Here is a 21,946-nt window from a genome sequence, read left to right on the forward strand (position 1 = left end):
GTCTCTGAATCCAGGCTGGGCCCTGGGCTGCCCTGAGCCTTCAACACCCGTTTCAGCAATGAAACTGGGGTGAGAGAAATGTATCACTTTGGTAGATGGGGCGAGTCTCTTTCCCACCAGTTCTAGTATGATTTGGAGGACTCAAGGCAGGGTATAACCTCATCTCACCACAGCTGAAACTGGACTCTTCTCCCACTCCTAGCGAGAAGCTCACTGGAGAGGTAACACCCCTCTCTTGATAAATGCATGGATGAAATTATGGCAGACAAGGTTCTTTGGGTAAATCTGGTATCTTTTATTAGATATGGATTATTATGGATGAAATGATGTGACATAGTTGCCTGCAATAGCATCTATGTGATATATAATGGCCTAGGAGGCCCTGTCCAGTACTACATCCCTTGATGGCTCCACGGCAGGACAGCTATCTGGAAGGCAGTGTAACCCCTTTGTATCTGGGAAGCTTGGACTTGTGCAGCCATGTTGGCAATATTTTCAACACACGGTACAACAGAGAGCTCATAATTTAGTACTGTCATATCCTACTGTCAGAGGGAATGAAGCTGCAGATGACCTGCTGTACTGAAGGCAGCACCATCCACCTCAGGCACATGGGGGTGAAGTGATGCTTGGGTCAGTGGCAGGTCAGCCAGGATCAATCAGTGCAAACATGTACCAGCTTTGGGGAACAAACCCATGCTCAGGGATTGATGTGGGGATAATAAGGGTGGCTAGAGAAGAATAAAATGCTGTTACAAACACTGGCTTTGGAAACCTGTGCTCACAAAGCAACATTGCCCTCCTAAACCGCAGGACAGAGCCCATGACCCCAGAGGACCACTCCTGGCACGTCACAAAATACCCATGTACTCCTTGGCCTCTATGATTTTGGTTCTTTTATCCCAGGACAGCCAGTTTTGAGGTCTCTGCAATCCCTTGGTTTATCCCTTCTGGCTCACATGATCTGGGCTCTCCTTCCATTGCCCCAGCTGTGAGCTGACTGTCTCCCATTAAGCTCATTCAGGAGCTGTCCTTTCCAGGAGTGATTTTTTGGGCAGAGGTGCCAAGGTTGTGAACAAATTGGAGTACAAGAAGTGAGAAAGCAAAATGCTCCAGTTGTCCTACCAGCATCCCCTGCTCACTCAGTCCTTGCTCTTCCCAACAGTTAGTCTCAACCCACAACTACCTGCTACCCCACACAGACTACAGAGCAACCTGGGACGCTCTACCGTTACAGCACAAGAAATGAGGGACTACCTGCTGTGCCTGGGGCAACAAGGGATTCACAATAAATGTTTATTATGATTTAAATGAACCGAGCAAACCTTTCAAGGTATAAGCATCAGCTACAAAGACCGCTCTGAAACATGACATTGCATCACTGCCACCTTGCCAAGAAATAAGGAGAAACATCTGTCAGGGAAATTATTTCAGGAGCAATCACAGTGCACGAGTGGGGCACCTTGAAGGCAGGGCTAAGATAATCCAACTAAAACCCAGTCCTTTGGCTCAGTAAATTTCCCCATAATAGAGAAAGCCAAGAAGGGGCAGGGAGCATCAGATAATAGTTAGTAAGGGGTGATCTTGCCTTGACCTTGAGGCTGGACTAGAAGCCCCTTCCAGCCCTACTTTTCTGTGATTCTATAATAAAATATAGCATTAATACCGATAAAACTTGCCTTCCATCACCAGGTAAAGTACCCGGTGCCCTTTATCCTGCATGGAGTTTCTGGTGCGATATGAGGGAGACTTTTGCCTTGTAGCTTTTCCCACAGACAGTACATTTATAGGGGGTCTCTCCTGTGTGAATCCTTTGATGTCTAATCAGCGCTGAGCCCTGGGTGAAACTTTTCCCACACTCGTGGCATCTGTAGGGTCTCTCTCCTGTATGGATTCTCTGATGGGTGATAAGGGCTGATCTCTGGCTGAAGCTTTCATGACACATGGGGCAGGTAAACGGTTTCTCTCCGGTGTGGACCCTTCGATGGGTAATAAGGGCTGACCTCACACTGAAGCATTCTGCGCAGTCGGGGCAGTGATAGGGCCTGTCTCCCGTGTGAATCCTCTGATGCACAGTGAGATGCGAGCTCTGGCTGAAGCTCTCTCCACAGGCCGGGCACCTGTAGGGTCTCTCCCCTGTGTGAATTCTCCGGTGCTTGATAAGCTCTGAGCTTTGCTTGAAGCCCTTCTGGCACTCAGGGCAGTCGTACGGCATCTCCCCTGTGTGGACACGCCGGTGTTTGATCAATTCGGAGCTCTGATTGAAGCTTTTCCCGCAGTCAAGGCACCGGTAGGGCCTCTCCCCGGTGTGGATTCTCTGGTGCCTAAGAAGGTCCGAGCTCTGCTTGAAGCCCTTGCTGCACTGAGGGCAGTTGTAGGGCCTCTCCCCAGTGTGGGTTCGCTGATGGACAGTCAGGTTTGACCTCTGGCTGAAGTTTTTCCCACATGTGGCGCATTCGTACCGCTTCTCTTTAGTGCCACGTTTTGGCGGCGTGGGGTTTTTTATGAGGTTCCCCGCGTCTCCCTTGCAGTGAGTAGATTTATTCCATTTCTCTGGGTTTCTCCGCTGCCCCTCTGTCACTTGTGGTCCTTCCCAGACTTCTCCCAGCTCTGGATTCCAGGCCACATTCCTTTCCTTTCTCCACAAAAATGTCTTGTGAGATGCCACTCGCTTGGGACTTTTCAGCGGGGGTTTCTCTTTCCTCTTTTCACTCACCATCCCGTAACCTACTGAGATACAGAGAAGATGCAGGCACAAGTCATTCCCTGTGCTGGGATGAATGGAAGTTTCAAAAAGGGGAGAAACAAAACCTAAAACTCTAGTCTTCCCCAACAGAGTCAGCAGCTAAAATCTACCCCTCTCCTTCCCCAGAAGGAAAAAAAAAAAGACAAAAGCAGCGCTTCCTTATCTAAGCTGAACGATCCTGATCTTAGCAAGATGAGGTAGGACCGGGGGGAACTTGGTGTGAACCCCAGCCATTTATGTGAGTGATGGAGGATCTGGGAGTCCATTTAAGCAGCTCTTTACCTGGGCAGATGTCTTGCAGGTTCTCCCTTTCCATAGACTTCTGGAGATCTTCAACCCATGGCTCTTCTCCCTGTTCCAGCTGGGTGATCACAACAGGTTTGGGAACTGCAACCTCTGGGGCTCAGAAAGGAAGCAGACAAGACCAGAGATTTACAGGTAGTCTGAGACAGAGCTGTTCGCAGATATGCGGAAAACATAGGATCTGTGCAAGCCAATGGAGGAGAAAATATTCTTGGAGTCCACCTCCAAGAGTTCATAGGGAGTTCATAGGGTTTATGACAGACATGTGATGTTCTTGGCAGGAAATTCAGGGCAGGGGATCTGCTTCTGGGACAGAGCAAGTGTGTGGGGATCAGGATGGATTAGGAGGGGTTTGAAAGGAATAGTCTCTCTCCAAAAAATTCTAGGAACTCCAGGACAGTTCCCCCCAGAAACCCAGTGTACTAGGGAGGACTTTGGAGGAGAGGTTCATCTGGACACACCAGAGACCCCACAGCTTTCTCCCAGCAGGGGACAGGAATACTTACTGAGTGAGACCACGGTCTCATAATTCTCCTGCATGACGTCCTTGTAGATGCTTCTCTGAGTGGCGTCCAGCAGAGCCCACTCCCCCTTATTGAAATAAATGGCGACTTCTTCAAAGGTCAGTAACCCCTGAAACAACAAGAGTCCCCCACCTCAGCACATGCTGCCTCAGCTAGAATCTCATGAGATCAGTCATAGGCTGTCCCCACACAGAGCTGGGACCTTTCCCTGGAGAGAAGAAGGAATTTCAGAAAGTTTATGTTAAAACCCACTGTTCCTGTGGGGAGACCATGATGCCCAGAGCTGAGAACACCAGTGATTTAATCATATGACTCACAATATTTCTCTGGAGTTTAACTTTTTCCATGATCTCATCATTTTTGGCATAGAGGAACAAAATATGAATCAAGAGGGCAGGTGAGGCCGGTGCTACTTTTATTATTACTTAAATCTTGCAACATTCAAGATCATCTCCAGACTCCAGCAGGAGTGACCTCACAGTAAGAAAACCCGGAAGAAATTTTCCTTCCTGGACCCCTCCCTTTCTACGTTTCCTGTGTTTTACCTATGATACCTCCAGACTAAACCTCCTGCACTTCCCATTTCCCTTTCCCACCCTCCAGGAGATGATCCGGTTGTCACTTTTCAGTATTTCAGGGCAGGAACGGTGGTGGATAGTTCCACTAGCCTGTCACATCAGCCTCTGGCTAATAGGTTGAGGCCTCTAGCAGTGTGAGTCCAATAAATAGCCAGACCGCTGTCCAAAGCTGCTGGGAATTGTTGAATCTGAGTTCTGGCTGCAGAACAAACCCTCTCAGCTGCTCCCTGAAAAATTCCCTACCTGGGGTGGCTCCCTTGCAGCCATTTCTCTTCCCCTTTTCCCAGGAGGATCTGGATCAAAATATGGATGTTATTCTCCAGCCTGTCAGGGTGAGAAGGATGTGAAGGCTTGGGATCATAGGAAAGTAAACCTGAAAGGGACCTCAACTAGTCCAGCCTCCCTGCTCAAGGCAGGATCATATCAACCTAGTGTCCATCCAATCTGCTTTTGAAAATTTCCAGGGATAAAGTTTCTACAACTTCTCTAGGTAGCCTGTGCCAATGCTTGACCACCCTCATAGTCAGCAAGTTCCTATTCTCCAACATACATTTCCACTGCTGTTTCTTGAGACCATTGCTCCTAGCTCTGACCTCTATTTGCCATGTCTCTGGTGGCGTTAGTAATGAGGACAGATTATTAAATTAGGAATAACCTGCCATTTTCTTTCTCCTCTGTGTCACTCACTCTTCCCTCCCTCTAATTTCCCCAATTAAACATGGGTGGTCAAATCTACTGCATTTCACACAGACTCTTCCATCTTCCCCTATCTCCCATCCATTGCTCTTATCTTCCCCTAAACTCCTACCCCATGCAGAGAAAAAGGAAATGCCACGTGGCTTCATTCATGGTCTCCCCTCAAGAAGCCTTATATCTTTTCCTTTGTTCTCCTAACTGAACCACTTCCATCTTCCCTGACCCCTGGAACAGATTCAAGCAGAAGCTTCCTTGTTAAGATATCAATGAACCCTCTGATGGGTGCATTCTTAACAAGTGATGCTCCCTCTGCCTGAGGAAGGGCGTTTGTACCTGAAAGCTTGCAAAGAAGAATTTTTCCATCTATTTTAGTTGGTCTATTGAAAGATATCAGATTATCCAAAAAACCTTGTCTGCCTATGTCCTTAGACCAACACAGCTACAACCAACACTTCTTAACAAGGAAGCACACTCCCACAGGTTGCGAGAGTGCTGGTTCCTAGGGCTGTAAGTGCAGACGGTCACTGTCTTGCCTGTCCTTAGCATTTTCCTTGAGGTCTTTCCCCTTTACCTGGTGTCTCCGGTTCAGCTAGGAATCCACCGGTTACAAAAGAAGGGGTCACAGAGCTGCAATCCAGCTTTGCTGTGCACAATCAGAGCCCTCTGTTGGTCACAAAAGTGTGGCCAAGAAGATGCTGTTAAACAGCTGGGAGTATTTCTGGCCTGTATTTGTCTCATTAAATCCTGTCACCAGAGGGCTCTGGATATTGCTAAGGGAGAGGAGGCTGCTATTGTTCTCTCTCTTTTTCTTTCTGTCTCTCTGCTCCGGATATGGGGGGGATTGAGCTTCCTGGGTTCCAGGCTGTTGTTACTGCTTCCTTCTCCGTTGTGGTCTGAGGTCCCAGGATAAGCAGCTGCAGCTCCCCTCAGCAACGTCTGATTGTAGCCAGTCCTTGTTAAAACTCCTGTGGGGCTCAGCTGAGGAGGGTATTTACTCTGGTAACTGGACCTAGCCCTCTAGGGCAGCCCTGGACTTTGCTGACACCCACTCCTGAGTCAAAACGCCTCCAGGTAATGCAGAAATTACTGGGAAAGTGCTGGGACTGGGCAGGGAAAGTGGCTTTATGTACACACAACTCCTTCCTCACTCCTATCTCTGCTCCATGGGTGTCAGAGACCCAGATCTGCCACTGTCAGACACACAAATAGTCTCTTGTTCCTGCTGGCACTTGTGGCAGTTGATTCAGCTACCAAAGAGTAAATGCAGGAGTGGATGAGTGACAGGAGAGGCAGGAACAGAAAAGGAGAGATTGGATGCAGCAGCAGGAGAGATGCCCAGGTCCCAGCTCATCCCAGATGCATTCACTACAGCCTCCCTAGGCAGAGTCACTGTCCTATACATAAGGTGAGAAGCAGAGAGGAAAGCCACTTCCTGCCCCTGTCTGATCCCCTGGTGACTCCTCTCTAGCCTTCCTCTTGAATCTGGTTCCCTGGGAAATCAAGAGGGAGAGATACAGACAACCACAATGAAGAACACAAGAGCATAGGATTTGGTGAGATGCTCTGAAAGGAAGGGACCCTGAATTATATTCTAGGCCCCTTCTCCTAGGGAGGCAGAAACTTGCCCAGTGCTGTTTATCCACTTGATTCAGTGAACAATAGTGTAACTAGGGTGGGGTGAGTGGGGCACCTGCCATGGCCCCAACTAGGAAGGGGCATCAGGGTCCCTCCCAGCCAGAGTCTTTGTAGTAGCAAGGGAAGAAGCACAGCTAGGGTGTATACACTCCATGATGCTTCCTCGCATTGTGGGGTGTATCTTTGGGGGGTGAGCGGGGCAAGTGGAATGGTGCACCCTCCTGCCAGAAATGCTGCTTGGTATGCTGAACTGCCCAGGTCCTGTGGCCTAGCACGGGCAGTGCAGAACTTCCCTTGCTGTGGCAAAGACTGCCAGTGGGGGGGATGCTGGAAGTGCTCCCATTCCCCTTTTCTCTACCCCAGACCCTTTACAGTGGTAGAGCAAGCCCGCTGCTGCTGCTGCTGCTGCTTGGTAAACAGTATGCCCTTATTGCGAAGAAGTCTAACGACATAATGGGCTGCATTAGTAGACGTGTTGCCAGCAAATTGTGGGGAGTGATTTTTTCCCCTTTATTCGGCACTAGTAAGGCCACATCTGGAGTACTGTGTCCAGTTTTGAGCCCTACACTGCAGAAAAGACATGGACAAATTGGAGAGAATCCAGTGGAGGGCAACCTCCTTGGAGGTTTTTAAGACCTGGCTAGACAAAGCCTTGGCTGGGATGATCTGCTTGGTGGTGGTTCTGCTTTGAGCAGGGGGTTGGACTAGATGTGACCTCCTGAGGTCCCTTTCAATCCTCATTTTTTATGATTCTATGACCCAGAGTCATAAGCACAATGAAGCACCATATGGTGTATTTGGGGGTAGGGGAGTGAGTGGGAATGGTGTCCCCTCCACTTTTGAGGAGCCCACTCCCCTCCCCTCCCCTGCCCTGGGTGCTCAGTTTGTGTGCTATGCTTCTGCCAGTGACTATTAAATACACCATGCAGTGAACCAGCTTCAAGAGGAAGGCTGGGAAGGGGACTGGGATGCCTGGCCAATGGCCTTGTAATCAGAGCATTTTGGTGGGAAGGAGAAGTTACAGGTTCAAACCCCTCTGAGTGAGGGGAGCCAAAGATCCAGATTTCTCTCAAGTGTCTTGGCCATTCACCTGTTGGGCTAAAAGGTGAGAAGGCCCTCCTCCTTCATTTTTCATTTGGCAGGTAATTCTGTTTCTTCCTGTGACAAAATAGTATCCCAAACGGTGTCTTAAGTGACAATAACTGCAGTAAAGTTGCTCAGTATGGACCACTTAGGCATATAACGTGATATAGGATTTAACCCATAGTCATAGCAGCTCAGAAATTTGTTTTAAGATTTACTCTTCTTCTTTCTGGAATGCTACTCCATCTCATATGATCCACTCTAGATGAACTTTGACTCCAGGTATTTATTTAAAGGTAGTATTTCCCTGATATTTTTTTCTGACATTTTCTTCTTTGCTCACCATCATTTGCTTTGGTTAGCACAGTGCTTAAGGTTGTCATTGTGTTACTTAATTTAAGGTTTTAATAGCAATAATTGAAAATAATAATCAATGCTAGTAGCTAAGTCCTTACAGAGTGATTCCTGAGTTACAAGCTTGTTTTCAACTTGTTGTCCAAAGATGTTATCCATATGGGTTTTATTTTTATTCCATGAATTAGATAAATCTTTTTTTAAAATCATGAATAATGCAATGTATGTTACTGTACTAATCCCGTTGTCCATGGGTTTTTTTAATTGTAAACTGCTCTGAGCCTTTTGGATACGGAGGGATATAAATCTAATAAATAAATAATTTTAACCTATACAAATACATACTGTTGTTCTTTTGTTATGCTGGAGTGTATTTGCCACAATTTTTTTAGGCGGTTATATGTTGTTCTGACTGCTCTGATAGCTCCTGACACAGTCAAGAGTGAGTCACAATGTCATCAGTGCCCAGCTGCCATCATTGTTTTCTATCACAGGACTTCCTTTGTTCTCATTGTGATTTTTTAATTTTCATTTTGCATTTAAAAATGTGTGTGTGTTTTTTTTAAACTTTTCCTATAATGCACGTTATCTGGTTGCTGAGACGCACACAACTCTGGTATCTATGGGGATATCCACACTACATAAAGTTAACCATATGTCTAATTTTAATCTATATAAAAGTCTTTGGTAAGTAGATTGAATTTTATTAGTAGATGCTAAGAGTTATGAACCCAAAAAGATGACAAAGCCAATAGGGAAATACAGAGCACCTGAATGAGGGACTAACAAGACGAATGGGGGTGAGGAGGGGAACACAACTAGGTTACATAAAACACAATGTTAGCCAATTAAGCCTGGAGGTGGGGGAATTTGTGATGCTTAATGTGCAGTAGGCTAATTTCACGGCACATTAGCATGGCTTTTGCTGTGACATGCTAATGCACAGTAGAATTAAGTCTACTGTGCATTAAGTGTCTTGTGTAGACGCACCCACTGATCCTCTTTCCTTTTTTGTTCAGCGAATTCAACAGTCCTGTATTTACACAAGTACGTGGCTTTTGATTAAAAAGTGAACTAAGTGACATACTCCCTTTGTTGTTAGTATGTTAGCAGAGAAAACATGAGGCTAAAAGGTGCTAAAAACAGGAAGCCAACATAAAGAACCCAGTATCTATTATTTTTAAAAATCACTTCATTTTTGGCATCTGATTCCTGAGATCAGAACAGTTGGGGACGTGTATGTTATTCTCTTCATTTCAAGGAAACAACAGGGAGTAAGAGGCTGTAGCTCCTCAAATCAGTGACTGAATGGTGACTAGAACGCAGATCTCTCGCTCCCTATCCACTATCGCTCGCTCCCTATCCACTGCCCGTGTTTACAGAGCCCTGCTGTAATGACAAACCAATGTGGAATTGGCCTGCATTGGGGGAGAGAAATAAAATTTCATACTCCCCAACAGAAAATGTTGTGCCTAATTTTAACCTATTTAATCAAATGCTGTAATTTTTTAAACACAGAATTTTAAACAATTTAACCTAATTTTTAAAATGTTATGGCATTTCCTAATAAAACTTCAGGGAAAAAAATCAAACAAGGATACATATATGTGTATAAACCCAGGGTGCGCAGAATTCAAACTCCATATAAGCAGGGCATACTTTTTCTACAGAGCTTTCTTATGGAGCACGAGATGGTGTAATGAGGCACACTGGACGCAGAGGAAAAACAAAGCCTGAGAGTTGCGTGCACAGGTGAGTTGTCTGTTTGGAAAGCTAATTTGGAAAATATGAATGGGTACAGGAATCGGCTGGCATTTATAGAAAGCAACTTGAGCTCCCCTCAGCTGAGGTCCCATTGTCATAGCAGGTATCAACATCTTCTGGGTGTTCAGATAACATTTGGTAGAAGAAGTGGTTCCTTTGTCAGATTTGACCCCCAATTTCAGATCGTTGTCATCTTCTTTTTACTTACTTGGGCTATTCCTCGATTTTCATGATTCTTTATTTTCCAGAACAAAAAATGACTTGGGTGTGGCTATCTCCTCTTTATTCCAGCAGATGATAGGACGGTGATTGACAAGGAAGGGAACTCTCAGCAGGAGACAAAGCTGTATGAGATGTTTTCATGCAGATCTCAAGAGAAGGTTTCCCAGCATCCTGAGCAGGCAGTGACCTATGAGAAGCGATGCAAGCCAGAAGGTCAGGAATACCGCCTTATAGAAGATCCACCAGACAAGCCTATGTCCACCATGAGAGATTGCAGGGAGGCCAAACCCCATTCAAGAAACTACATGGCAGAGGAACCCTTTAACTGCACTCACTGCAGGCAAAGCTTCAGTGGGAGCTCAGACCTCCTTGTACATCAGACTTCATATTGGAGACAAACCCTATAAATGCGTGGAGTGTGGGGAAATCTTTAATAGGAGATCCTTCTTGATCCTGCACCAGAGAATCCATGCTGCAGAGAAACCCTATGAGTGCCCTGGCTGCAGGAAGAACTTCAGTATGAGATCAACCCTGATCAAACACTAGAGGATCCACACAGGAGAGAAACCCCACAGATGCCACGAGTGTGGGAAAAACTTCTGCCTGAGCTCCATGCTCAGCATGCACCAGCAAATCCACACGGGAGAGAAGCCCTACGAGTGCCTGGGGTGTGGGAAGAGCTTCTGAGTGAGCTCCTATCTTGCCCATGGGGCAACGCACCATGCAGACAAACCCTTTAGATGCCCCAACTGCGGGAAACACTTCAGCATGAGTCGAGCCCTTATCGTGCACCAGAGAATCCACGCGGGAGAGAGACCCTTTAAATGTATGGACTATGAGAAATGCTACACTCACCTTATTACCTACTGGAGGAGCCATGCGGGTGAGAAGTCCTACCACTGCCCAGACTGTGGAAAGAGCTTCAGCAACAGCTCAGACCATCTTAGACACCTGAGAATCAACATGGAGGAGAAACCCTACCACTGCCTGGACTGCGGGACGAGCTTCCGCCTGAGCTCACACCTCACCGGACACCAGAGAAGCCACATGGAGGAAAGACTCTACAAGTGCCTGGTCTGCGGGGAAAGCTACACTGACAGCTCAGGCCTTATTAAACACAAATGGATCCACACAGGAGAGAAACAGAGGCCAGTAATGGTTACACTGCAGGGAACCCACGCAAGAGAGGGATGTTATCAGTGTCCTGACTGTGGGAAAGCCTTCACTGTGAAGTTAGTCCTTATTAAACACAAGACCATACACACAGGGGAGAAACCCTATAACTGTCCCAAGTGTGAGAAAAGCTTTAGTCACAGCTCAGCTCTCATGAAACATCAGAGAATCCAAATGGGTGAGAGACTCTTTAAATGCCCCGAGTGCGGCAAGAGGTACAACGACAGCTCAACTCTTGTAAGACACAGGAGAATCCACTCGGAAGTCCGGCCTTATAAATGTCCCACCTGTGTGGAGGCTTCTGTGTGAACTCAGCCCTTATTAGACACCAAAGTATCCATGCTGAGGACAGACCCTTTCCTCTGTCATGGTTTGGCCCCATTCAGATCTCTGGGACTGTGGGATCTATGGCTGGCAATGGAGGGGACATTGAGAAATTGAGGATCCATGAGGCATGATGGCAGGGGGATTGGGCTAGGCAGGAGCAGTGGGGGCCAACCTTTTTGGCAGGCATCCACAAATTAGTCCTGCACTTTCCCCAAGAGTCATTCTGATTCCCTTCCCCTGCCCCATCTGCTGCTCTGCTTTTTGCCCCATCCTCCATCTGCTGCTGCGCTGCATGTCCTGTTCCAGATTTGCATTGTGCCACAGAGACTGCCTGTTCCACTTGTGGCACGTGTGCTGCCTGCTGGCACCCCTGAGCAGGAGAATGGAATAATTGGAAGATGGTGTTGCTGGATGGTCACAATCTACGGGAGAGGAAACTTTGAAAGGAATATGTGCTAAACTGGAAAAAGCAGCTGTTATTTCATAAGTGGGAGTTAGTCCAACTTAACCAAACCAATGTAATTAAACTAAAGTGTTGTTTTACCATTTATGTCCCCTACGTAGACAAGCCCTTACTCAGAAAACAAGTAAAATTCACTGCCAGAAGCTTAAGTAACTCAAGAGATATAGTTGCCAACAAGTCATGCTTTTTCAAACTGTGATGAGTACAGTACTAGTTTAAATTACTGGAAATCAGGAAACACAGACATATGGTATCGTCTACTACTCCACATGGAGGTTTGGGGAGTAGGGGCGGGGGGTGTGTGTGGTTATAATAGAGCACCAGCAATTGTCAGTCAGTTAGCATTGATCTTTAGGAAGCCTGGACTGGTTTTCAGAATTAAAAATAGGATTTGCAATTGTTAGGATCACACTTCATATCCCATGAACCTTTAACTTAATATCTGTCAGTGGGCTCATAGATTGAAAGCGCTTTCTAACATCCAACCTAAATTTCTTTTGCTACAGCTTGAGACCATTGCTCCTAGTCCTATGGCCACAGAGAACAATCAGTCTTCATCTTTTCTATAATTGCCCTTCAGGTATTTGAAGACTGTTATCAAATCCCCCTGTCCTCCTTATCTACCTCTTTGCAATGCCACTGCTATGGCAATAGAGAAAGAAAAAGTATAAGATATTCACTGAATTGTAAATCTCTGTACCAGAGGTGATAAAATCAGTGTTTTTTTCTTTTTAGGAATCCCCTACATCTAGCCTCTTCCATGTCCATGGTAAACTTGGAAGTGTCCTAAGTAGCATCAGATGATTTAGCCAAAGGGTCAGCAGTCTTAAAGCAATGGTGAACTGAATTAATTCAGCTTGGTTAAAAGGTGGGCTACCATTGCTGGCTGCCACTAATTTCTTTTAACACTGACATCAGTTTTCTCCATTGCTGCCACCCTGGCTTGGCAGACTGGATAAAATGTCTTCACAGTTGCTAACCCCTGATTTAGACATTAATACTTCTCACACTTGCTCGTGGCTGATGCCATTATTGATACTGCAAGCCAGGAAATGATTCTAACTCTCTTTCTTGACTGTGTCTGCTGTTACAGCAAAAGTGCCTTTCCTTCAAACAAACCTCTTGTTAAACCCCACAGTACCTACATCTTGAGAGGCTAAGGATGACAGAAATAGAGGAGCATGGGGCAAGATGCAGAAAGCTTAACTAGCAGTTGTTCATTTGCATATTTAGAGAACAAGAAAGAACTACATTTGCACAAAAGCATACAAATGGCCTGGCTACTGTTTGGAGCAGGGGATGGTGGGTCAGGATGACTTGGAGCTTGTAGGTGAAGAGACACATGATTGGAAGATGTTGAGGGTTAAGCTGACTTATTTTGCCATCTATTGGCAGTACTTTACTGCAAATCCTGTGGCATTTTAATAAGTGCTATTAAACCTATTCTGAAAGCTGGTTTATGGAGGTGTGAGATGAGTTTATCTGCAGCAAAAGAGGTATGCACACATTCCCTTGCTAATTTAGTGCTTTGTGTCATTTATCCCATACTATTCTGCAGTCAAGCTTTATGTTTCAGAGCAGTCGAATACTGAGGGCCTGGATTTCACTGCCCTCAGGGCCCTTCTAAAAGGCAGCCGCTTGTCATAGCCATACAAGAAGATTACATACTGAATACACATTAGGAGCAAACTTAGTACCCCAGGCAAGGCCACAGAAGGGGCTTCTGCAGAGCTAACATCTTCTGTTTAAACAAGGCACTGGATGTTACTTTTGCTGAGGACCCCACTACTCAACTATACATTTTGCAGACTCTCCAACTTGTCCTAAACTGTTCCCTCCGCCCCAAGGCTTCGGTAAATCCCAGGGCAGGACACTCTAACAGAGACCCAGAACCCCAAATCACAACCAGAGGGTCATCTGGGATCTCAGCTATACAGAGTGGAGAGGGACCAAATCCACAAGTGTCTGACACAGGGATGCACAGCATACAGGTTGCATGTGATCCTCCCAGAACAGTTTCAGTGATCCCCCCAAAATATTTATTAAACCACCTTATTAGAGGAAAAAGGATTTGAAAACAAAGCAGTGGCACCTTGTGTTCTCACTATGTGGTGAGTTGTTATCTATTCCTGCACCCGTATGTATAGCCCAATTTTCTGCTTGCAAGTGTGCTGATGCCTCCTAGCCTCTGAGAGAGCACCCCATTAGTGGTGACCAGAAAGTGAAGTTTGAGTTGCACAACCCTTTTCTGATGTATTGCAATACAACCATCTAGGGGAGGGTTATATTCCCTGGTAAATAATAGAAAGACCCTGCCATCTTGGTCTGGCCCTGATACTCTGTATAGGAGATGTCTACCTTCTCTCTGCCTCCTGTAAATTTAATGTCTCTAGTTCAATTACACCACCATGGCATGAAACAGCAGCTGCACTGGAGAATGAAGAAAATCTTTGCCTCATTTTCTATTTTTCAATATATCCAAATACACAAACACCCATAAGCTTTCTGGCTAACACTGTCCTGCTCCATCCCTTGCCACTTATTGCTGTCTTCTGTGCCCAATCACTCCTGCAACTGCTTAACGCAATAGCAGCACTACGTGCGTGAACATGGAGATGGTTTGAAGTGGAGGCATTTTTACTGAACCAGTAGATACAGATAAGAGCAAGCACCAAAACAATGTTTGCAACTCAAGAGTTTTAGATTTGAGCCAACATGGTGTAGTATCAGGTAAATTGCCCAGATCCCATTAAGCATGCAATCCAGAAATTCTAAGGCCTGCCAAGGAATCCATTGCCTTTTTGGCAAGTGTGAAATACTATTTATTGTGTATGTAGGGCAAATCGTGCTGGTCTCTGGCTGTTATAAAAGAGCTAAAGAAAACACCCTTAGTTTGGAAAGGAGATTGGAAAGCAATAGAGCTATTTTATCACTGCTTGTGCATTACATACAAAGACCCACTTTCATTTATCTCCCTTTGCTTCCCAGAGCATCAGAGCCAGGTATTGTGGGAGAGGCAGATACATCGTTATAATTACTGATTCAGGGAGACAAGGCCAACTATCAAGCCAAAAAATAAAACCACAGGCTGAATTCAATGGTTCTGTGGGCTGGATCCAGCAGGCCATTAGTTGCTGAACCCTGCCCTAAACCTTCCTACTTCTGGTGTGGCATGGGCCCATGGGGTTGAAAGATGGGATAGCCAATCATGGCAGGTGAGAGCGAGTCCTTTTAAGAGACCAGCCTTCACCTAGCATGTGAGGATGAGTCATGATATAGCAGACTTGCTTTCTTTGCAAACATATTTGTCTCAATAACTCCTGTGGTCTGACAGCTTGGATTATTGCTAAAGGAGATGTGGTTGCTATCTTTACTCTCCCCGCTCGGGATTTAGGGGGTTGAGCTTCCTGGTTTGCTCCTTAATGCTCCTTTCTTCGTGCTGCTCTGGGAGCCTGGGCTGAGCAGCTGCTGCCCTCCAGTGGAGTCTGTGCTGGAGAAAGCCCTTCATTAAAGCCCTTTGGTGCCTAGTGAAGGTCTGGGGATTGTCTCCGGTGGCTGGAATCAGCCCCTTGGGGCACCCCCCGGCTCTGCGGACATTAACTTCTGAGCTGGAGACTCCAGGTAGTGAAGAGAGACCTTGGGAAAAGTGCTGGGGGCAAGCAGAACAGGGACTTTCTATACACACAGTCTCTCCTTGCTCAATAATTCTCCCCTGGGATCGGCAAGGGGAAGGGCTGCTGTGTCACTGACACCAACGGGCTCTGACTCCTAGTAATGCTGGTAGGAGCTGATCTGGTTTAAAGAGAAAAATGCCCTGGGGACAAGACAAATCAAGTGTTCCAGCTAGAGGTGATAGAAGAGGGGAAGCAGGAAGAAAGGGAGGGGGACACTGAAAAGGGAAGGAGAAGAATAAAGCAGAAGTGAGATTACTGGCTCCCAGTCCAGCTTGGATCTGTTTCTTGTAATCTCCCTGGCAGTCACTGTCCTGTGAACAAGATGAGAGACAGAAGGGGAAAAAGCCAGACCCTGCTTCTGCCCCATTTCAGTTCCCCCTTCAGAAATCACTTCCTGATGGCAGGGGTTGTTCCCATCTCCCATCCCTGACTGAATGACTTGTTCCAGCATCCCCATATTCTATGTGCTCCCCACTTCCTTACCCAAGTGCTCAAGTCCCTTGTGGAAAAAGAACTAGACCCTCTGCTTTGAGGGACTGGCCACCAAATTTCAGACCATATTATTTTGTTCTGCCATTTCACCTAAAAGAGTTTTTAACTTCTGACTATGGGGAATAACTCTGATATTGAAGTTTCCTTTTCATTCCAGTAGATGATGGGATGGTGAATGAAATGGAGGACAACTGTCCGCCGGGACTGGAACCGTACGGGTCATTACTGGGCATATCCAAAGGGGGTGATTCCCAAGGACTGGCATAAATGGTGACCTGTGAGAGTCAGGCCAAGCCAAGCCAAGCCAAGCCAAGCCAGAAGGGTAGGAAAACACCATGGAAGAGTTGTGGAATGAAACCACTTCCCTTAGCAGAAGAGCTATGGGGAAAGCCAAGGCTAGGAAAGCCCAAAAGAAAATCCAGACACCAGGGAAAACCTATAAGTGCCCAGAGTGTGGGAAAAGCTTTAATAAGAGATCAATCCTTACAGTACATTGGAGAATCCACACTGGAGAGAAGCCCTTTAAATGCCCTGAGTGTGGGAACAGCTTCAGTGTGAACTCGCACCTCGTCGCACATCAGAGAATCCACACTGGAGAGAAGCCCTACAAATGCCATGACTGTGGCAAATGCTTCTGCCTGAGCTCCACCCTCAGTATCCATCACAAAATCTATACAGGAGAGAAGCCCTGTGAGCGCCTTGTCTGCGGAAAGAGCTTTCGAGTGAGCTCCTACCTTCTTGCCCATGGGGCAACGCACAGTGCAGGCAACCCTAATAAATGCCCTGACTGCAGGTAACACTTCAGCTTTAGCCAAGACCTCATTGTGCACCGGAGACTGCACATGGGAGAGAGACCCTTTGAATGTATGGAGTGTGGGAAGAACTTCAATTGGAGATCAACCCTCATAGTTCATCAGAGAATCCATATGGGGGTGAAACCCCATAAATGTCATGATTGTGGGAAAAGCTCTGTTGTAAGCTCAGGCGCATTGCACACAAGAGAATCCACACGGGGGAGAAACCCTACCACTGCCTGGACTGCAGAAAGAGCTGCCGCCTGAGCTCCCACCTCACCCGACACCAGAGAAGCCACACAGGGGAAAGACCCTACAAATGTCTGGTCTGTGGGAAAAGTTATGCTAGCACCTCAGGCCTTATTAAACACAAGAGAAGCCACGCAGGAGAGATACATAGGCCAGCGCTTTCTTACACCTTAGGGAACCAATGTGGGAGAGGGCCATTATTAGTTTCCCAAATGTGCAGAAAGCTTCAGTGTGCAGTCACCCCATCTAAAACACAAGCCAGTGAACATGGAAGAGGAGCTGTATCAATGCCCTGAATATGTGGGCAGCTTCACCCACAACTCAGTCCTTACGAGATATCAGAGAATCCACATGGGAGAGAGACACTTTCGCTGCTCTGAATATGGGAAGCAGTTCGCTGGTGGCTCAGGCTTCATTAGGCCCTAACAAGTCCACACAGAAGAGAGGTCCTGTAAATGCCCAAGTGCAGGAAAGGGTTCTGGTCAAACTCACTGCTCATTTGGCATCAGAGTCCACACAGGCAAGAAACCCTACACATGTCCTCTCTGTGAGAAATGCTTTTGTTGGAGTTTGCACATCATTAGGCACCAGAGAATCTACAGTCAATAGATGATCATCAAGTGTGTCTTCACAAGGCGCTAACTGTGCACTAGAATTAGGCTAATTCTACTGTGCAGTATTGTGCAGGGCAAAAACCGTGCTAATGTGCTACTGCACAGTAGTATTAGGCTGTTGCACAGTTACTGTCACTAAAAAGCCATGTGCCAGTGCTACTGCGCAGTAGCACCAGTTACTTCACATTGATTTAGTACTTGGTTATGCAAGTACTAAGTAAACTTAATGCACTGTAACTATGGTGTACTAATGAACATGTAGACCAGTGGCTCCCAACCTTTTTTTTTTTCTGTGACCCTAAATCCAGGTTGTGACCCTGTTCCCACTGCCAACTCACTTGTGCCCAGCAGCACCAGCAGAGCCCAGGCTGGGCTGGGATTGTTGGGGGGTAGTGGTGGCAAAAGCCGTGCTGACCATGTGCTGGGAGAGCCCCGCAGGCGGAAGGGGCGGAGTGAGGGGTGGATCCCCTGCAACCCTGATTTGGGTCTTGACCCAAGGTTGGGAGCCACTGGTGTAGACGTCCCTACTGTGGCATAATTTTTTTGTTCATGAGTCTGCTACATTCACCTTCTGGGAATGATGACCCAGATACCACTGGGATAGTGGGGTAGAGGAGGGAACCTTAATACTGATTGCCCCCAGGCTGCTTTCTTCTTGGGACCACTGAATGCCCAAACGCTTGATTCCACAGAGCATACCCTCTGGGACATTATTGCCCCCCAAGGAGGCCTATTTTTAGAGAGGGGGTTGGCACCTCAGGTTAAGTCTCCCTTCCATGAACATATGTCTAAATCCCGTCTGGGAATAATGGGATCTAAGGTTAGCTCAGGATGGGCTCTTGAGCACTGCCAGGTTGCAGTTCCTTGTAGCATGCTGGTGGCATGAGTCTGGGCAGGAGAGTGGAATTTTTGGAAACTGGATTGTATCTGGATGGCCATAACTCCTGAGAGGAAGTTTGGGTGTTGGGGATAGGACTATTCTGACCCTAGGTGTGAGAGAGTAACTGTCCTGGACCCCAGAAGTTGTCAGTCTTCAACAGACTTCAATCCAAGTGCCCTCCACTTCCATCCAATGCTTGTTCTGATGTAGAACTTCAGCTGTGACTCCAGCACATCCTAAATGTATGGGCAGTGGGAGAGCAGACTGCCCTGATCTAATTGTTGATGTGAGAGTACTGCTGCATCATGCAGGGCTAGCATTCCAGTATGCATTGTATGATTTTGGAATAAGTATTGCTTTCTGGTGTCCATTAGTTGTGGATGTAAAAGGTGTTAGAGGATATTATCCAGGATTTTGTTGTCAGTGTAATGATGGCAAAAGACACTGGAGACTTTTCCTTTCAGTCCTGTATGATGAAGAGTGTCCTGATGTTGCCCTAACTCTCATTAAGCATATATATTTTGTTTGTGTTTAACTGCATCCTATGACTTTCATAAAAATGCTTTCCCTAACAATCTGAGATGGTGGTTTGTTTTTTTTCTTAGAGCCAAATTCCCTTAATCTGACTAAAGATGGCTCACAGTACAAAGAGTACTGACTGGTGAAATGGGATAGTACTTCAAACCTGAGATGACCAGTTCTGGTGACAGACCTTCAGGATGTCAAAATTGACTTTTGTAGAAATCTGTGCAGAGCCCATATTGGGACTTCATCAGCTGGATACCTACATGAGACCTCACGCCAAGGCATAAGTGCATGACTGTCACTATCTGGGAAGTTGTTCCTGACCACAACCAACCTAAGCTGCTTGGTTTTGGTAGATTAGCTGTTGGGCTTGTGGAGATTTTTGATGCTATTAAGGTGTTGATTTCACAGGTAATAATGCAGGGCAAAGCCATTGAGTTATTCTTATGCATTTGCATGATTGGGATGCACAAACCTTTTTGAGGCCATTGCTGGGACCCACATGCCTGTGTTTAGAGCCCCGGCACTAGGGCACACAGTTCATCTGCCAAAAAGGGTATTTTTTCCAGGATGCTCCAAGGTCTGGTTGGTCATAGTAGAAGGATCAATAGTGTTAAGGGGGGTGGTCTGGAAAGTCCCATAAGGATCTTGAGACTACCTGACCTGTGTTCTGTCAGAAGAATGACATTTTTGCTCTGATGGTATCTATGGGCATTGGAAGAATGGCAGCATCATCAGTCAGTTTGTTTTTACATTGTTTTTCTTGGATTTATGCAACCTTCATTGGATGTTGGGAATGGGAGAAATACTTAGCACACCGTGAAGTTGTAAAATGACAGGACTGTTCATCTGAAAGATCAAAGCGTAGAGGGAGAAACCTGATGTCAAGATTGAAGACTAAAAAATGTCTACCTGCTCTAAATTATGATAAAAATAAGGCTAGAAGGAAGTTTCTTAACTAAGGCATCATCTGGTCTATTATGCCACTGAAAGGAGGATCACTTTCTGTCTAAAGAGTACTGGACAAATGTCTGTGTACCCTATACGTACAAACATCCAGAAACAGAGACTCCACAACCTCTCCAGAGAATCTATTCTAGTACTTAATCCCCGGTATAGTTAGATAGTTTGTCCTAGTATCTAACAAGTCTCTGTATGAGCATTCATTGTTCTCTTTCTAGAACAACCCTTTTTTTTTGTATTTCAACACTGCCATGCCCCCTCCCCAGTCTTCCCTAACCTAAATAATCCCAGTTCTTCCATCTTTTCTCACATAACATGTTTTCAGGACCTCTGATCATTTTGCTTTCCTTTGGATGCTTTGTAATTTACCCACATCTTGAAGTTTAGTGCCTACAACACAGTGAACACTAAAGATAAGGCCTTACCAGTGCTCAATATAGTAGAAGTCACTTCCTGAGATTCTCGTATGATGCTCTTGTTAATACATCCCTGTATACTGTTAGCTTTTAATTATCCTTTTTACTTTTTTTTAAACAATCTTTGTTTTTACTTCTGTTCAGTAACTCTGAAGGGAGCAGGTGTGAATTTCTTACAGAGCTTTGTGTTTTTCTGAAAGAAATAGGTTTAACATATGTTTGAGCCATTTACCTAATAATACCATCACTTGAAGCTAAAGGCATTAATAAACCCATGAGCCAGAGAAAAAGAACCTATGACTTTCTTGTCTATGCTGCTAAAAAAAAATACCTTCCCTTCAACTATTTTCCCTGCTAACTCATGCAATGTGCCGTCACGTCAGGGGATTTCAAGGGTGACCAGCCGCAAGAGAGAACAATAAGCACCAGGATCAGGAAATGTAAGGTAGCACCTAGAAAGCCAAATGATGGTGGCACATTTGCAAATATTAAAAAGAGTAGAAGAGTGTGTTGGCTCTCTTACAGCTATTTTGGGAAATTAGTTGGTGGACCTAAAAGCCCAGGGGAGAAGGGCTTTACCTGCACCTGCTTAGAAACATAGTTAAATCCTTCACTTCCCTTATAGTTGCATATGTGTCAGGTCATTCTTACTGGAAGTGCCCCCTGCCTCCATCTGGCTCGTCAGCAGAGATTTCAGATAACCTTTTGGCCGTGATTTGGAAGCCCAGTGTCTTGGTGACATCTTGTTCTGGGGCTCACTGAGACCCTAGATTTTTAAGTTCAAGCAAGGAGACCACAAAAAGGAAGGCTGGTAGGTATCTTTAGCAAGAACAAGACCCAGCTCCATACCTGCTGGCATGAGCTTGGCATTCTGTTGCTCTGCTGGAGCTCTTTTGCCTTTCTGTGATACTGGCTGGATGGATACACCGCGGGAGCTGAAGAAAGGGATGCATGTACCTCTGCTTTGCAGCAGTGATACTTATTTTACTTCTCAGTAAATCAATCTCTAGAGTAGGAGTGATAAAAATGTAAAATGCCAAAGGATTCTGTGTAAAGCATTAAGGATGGGCGGTGCTATGGCAAAATATCTCAAGTTAACCGTGGACAAATTGTAAGTGTAGACAAATTCTTAGAGTAACCCCCATGCACTTCCCACCATCACTTCCCTTTCTGCACAGAAATGGGAAATACACTGCATTTTATAGTCCTTCTTTCCACTCTTTGTCCGTTCCATCCCCCATGCAATATTTCATCCTTCCTCCTCCTGGCATCTCCTCCTGCAGGCACTAAATGGAAACCCCACTCTGTGCTCATCTCCCTTTTTCCTGTGCAACCCTCCTTAATCTGTTCCACAACAGGAGCAGATCCCTCCCACCAGGAGCTGAGGACACATTAAAGGAAGCAGCTCTGATCCTTTCTGTAGGTGCATTAACTAAAAGGAAGCAGATTGTCAAAAGCTGCAAGTTCTGTG

The 21,946-nt window shown here is 46.0% G+C and overlaps 1 protein-coding gene and 1 long non-coding RNA gene across 8 annotated transcripts; one reads left to right on the top strand and one right to left on the bottom strand.

The window, feature by feature from the left end:
• Positions 1–1,282: 1,282 nt before the first annotated feature.
• Positions 1,283–9,981, bottom strand: LOC102565391 (zinc finger protein 568). Of its 7 annotated transcripts, none has more exons than XM_019477441.2 (5): positions 5,419–5,583; positions 4,395–4,475; positions 3,556–3,682; positions 3,029–3,148; positions 1,283–2,730 (listed from the first exon to the last, which is right to left on the bottom strand). In XM_019477441.2, exons 2-5 carry the CDS (start codon positions 4,416–4,418, stop codon positions 1,712–1,714), a joined length of 1,290 nt encoding a protein of 429 aa, XP_019332986.2. In that variant the 5' UTR covers positions 4,419–4,475; positions 5,419–5,583; the 3' UTR covers positions 1,283–1,711. The 7 variants fall into 7 exon arrangements, with proteins under 7 accessions (XP_019332986.2, XP_019332984.2, XP_059570855.1 ...); XM_019477439.2 differs by lacking the exon at positions 5,419–5,583 and adding an exon at positions 5,181–5,412; XM_059714872.1 differs by lacking the exons at positions 4,395–4,475; positions 5,419–5,583 and adding an exon at positions 9,892–9,981.
• Positions 5,676–19,146, top strand: LOC109280627 (uncharacterized). The gene is made up of 3 exons (XR_009455642.1): positions 5,676–5,918; positions 9,590–9,671; positions 9,975–19,146. It is a non-coding gene; the product is annotated as an uncharacterized LOC109280627 (long non-coding RNA).
• Positions 19,147–21,946: the final 2,800 nt, after the last annotated feature.

Source organism: Alligator mississippiensis, chromosome 11, assembly GCF_030867095.1.
Source record: "Alligator mississippiensis isolate rAllMis1 chromosome 11, rAllMis1, whole genome shotgun sequence".
Lineage (NCBI taxonomy): Eukaryota > Metazoa > Chordata > Crocodylia > Alligatoridae > Alligator > Alligator mississippiensis.

Excerpts from the sequence above, each read along its gene's own strand:
- LOC102565391 (XM_019477436.2), bottom strand. The coding sequence starts at position 5,210 with ATGGAAAAATTCTTCTTTGCAAGCTTTCAG. Across the intron at positions 3,683-5,180 it reads TCTTCTTTGCAAGCTTTCAG|GGGTTACTGACCTTTGAAGA; the intron begins GTACAAACGCCC and ends TTGTTGTTTCAG. Across the intron at positions 2,731-3,028 it reads CCTGCAAGACATCTGCCCAG|TAGGTTACGGGATGGTGAGT; the intron begins GTAAAGAGCTGC and ends TCTGTATCTCAG.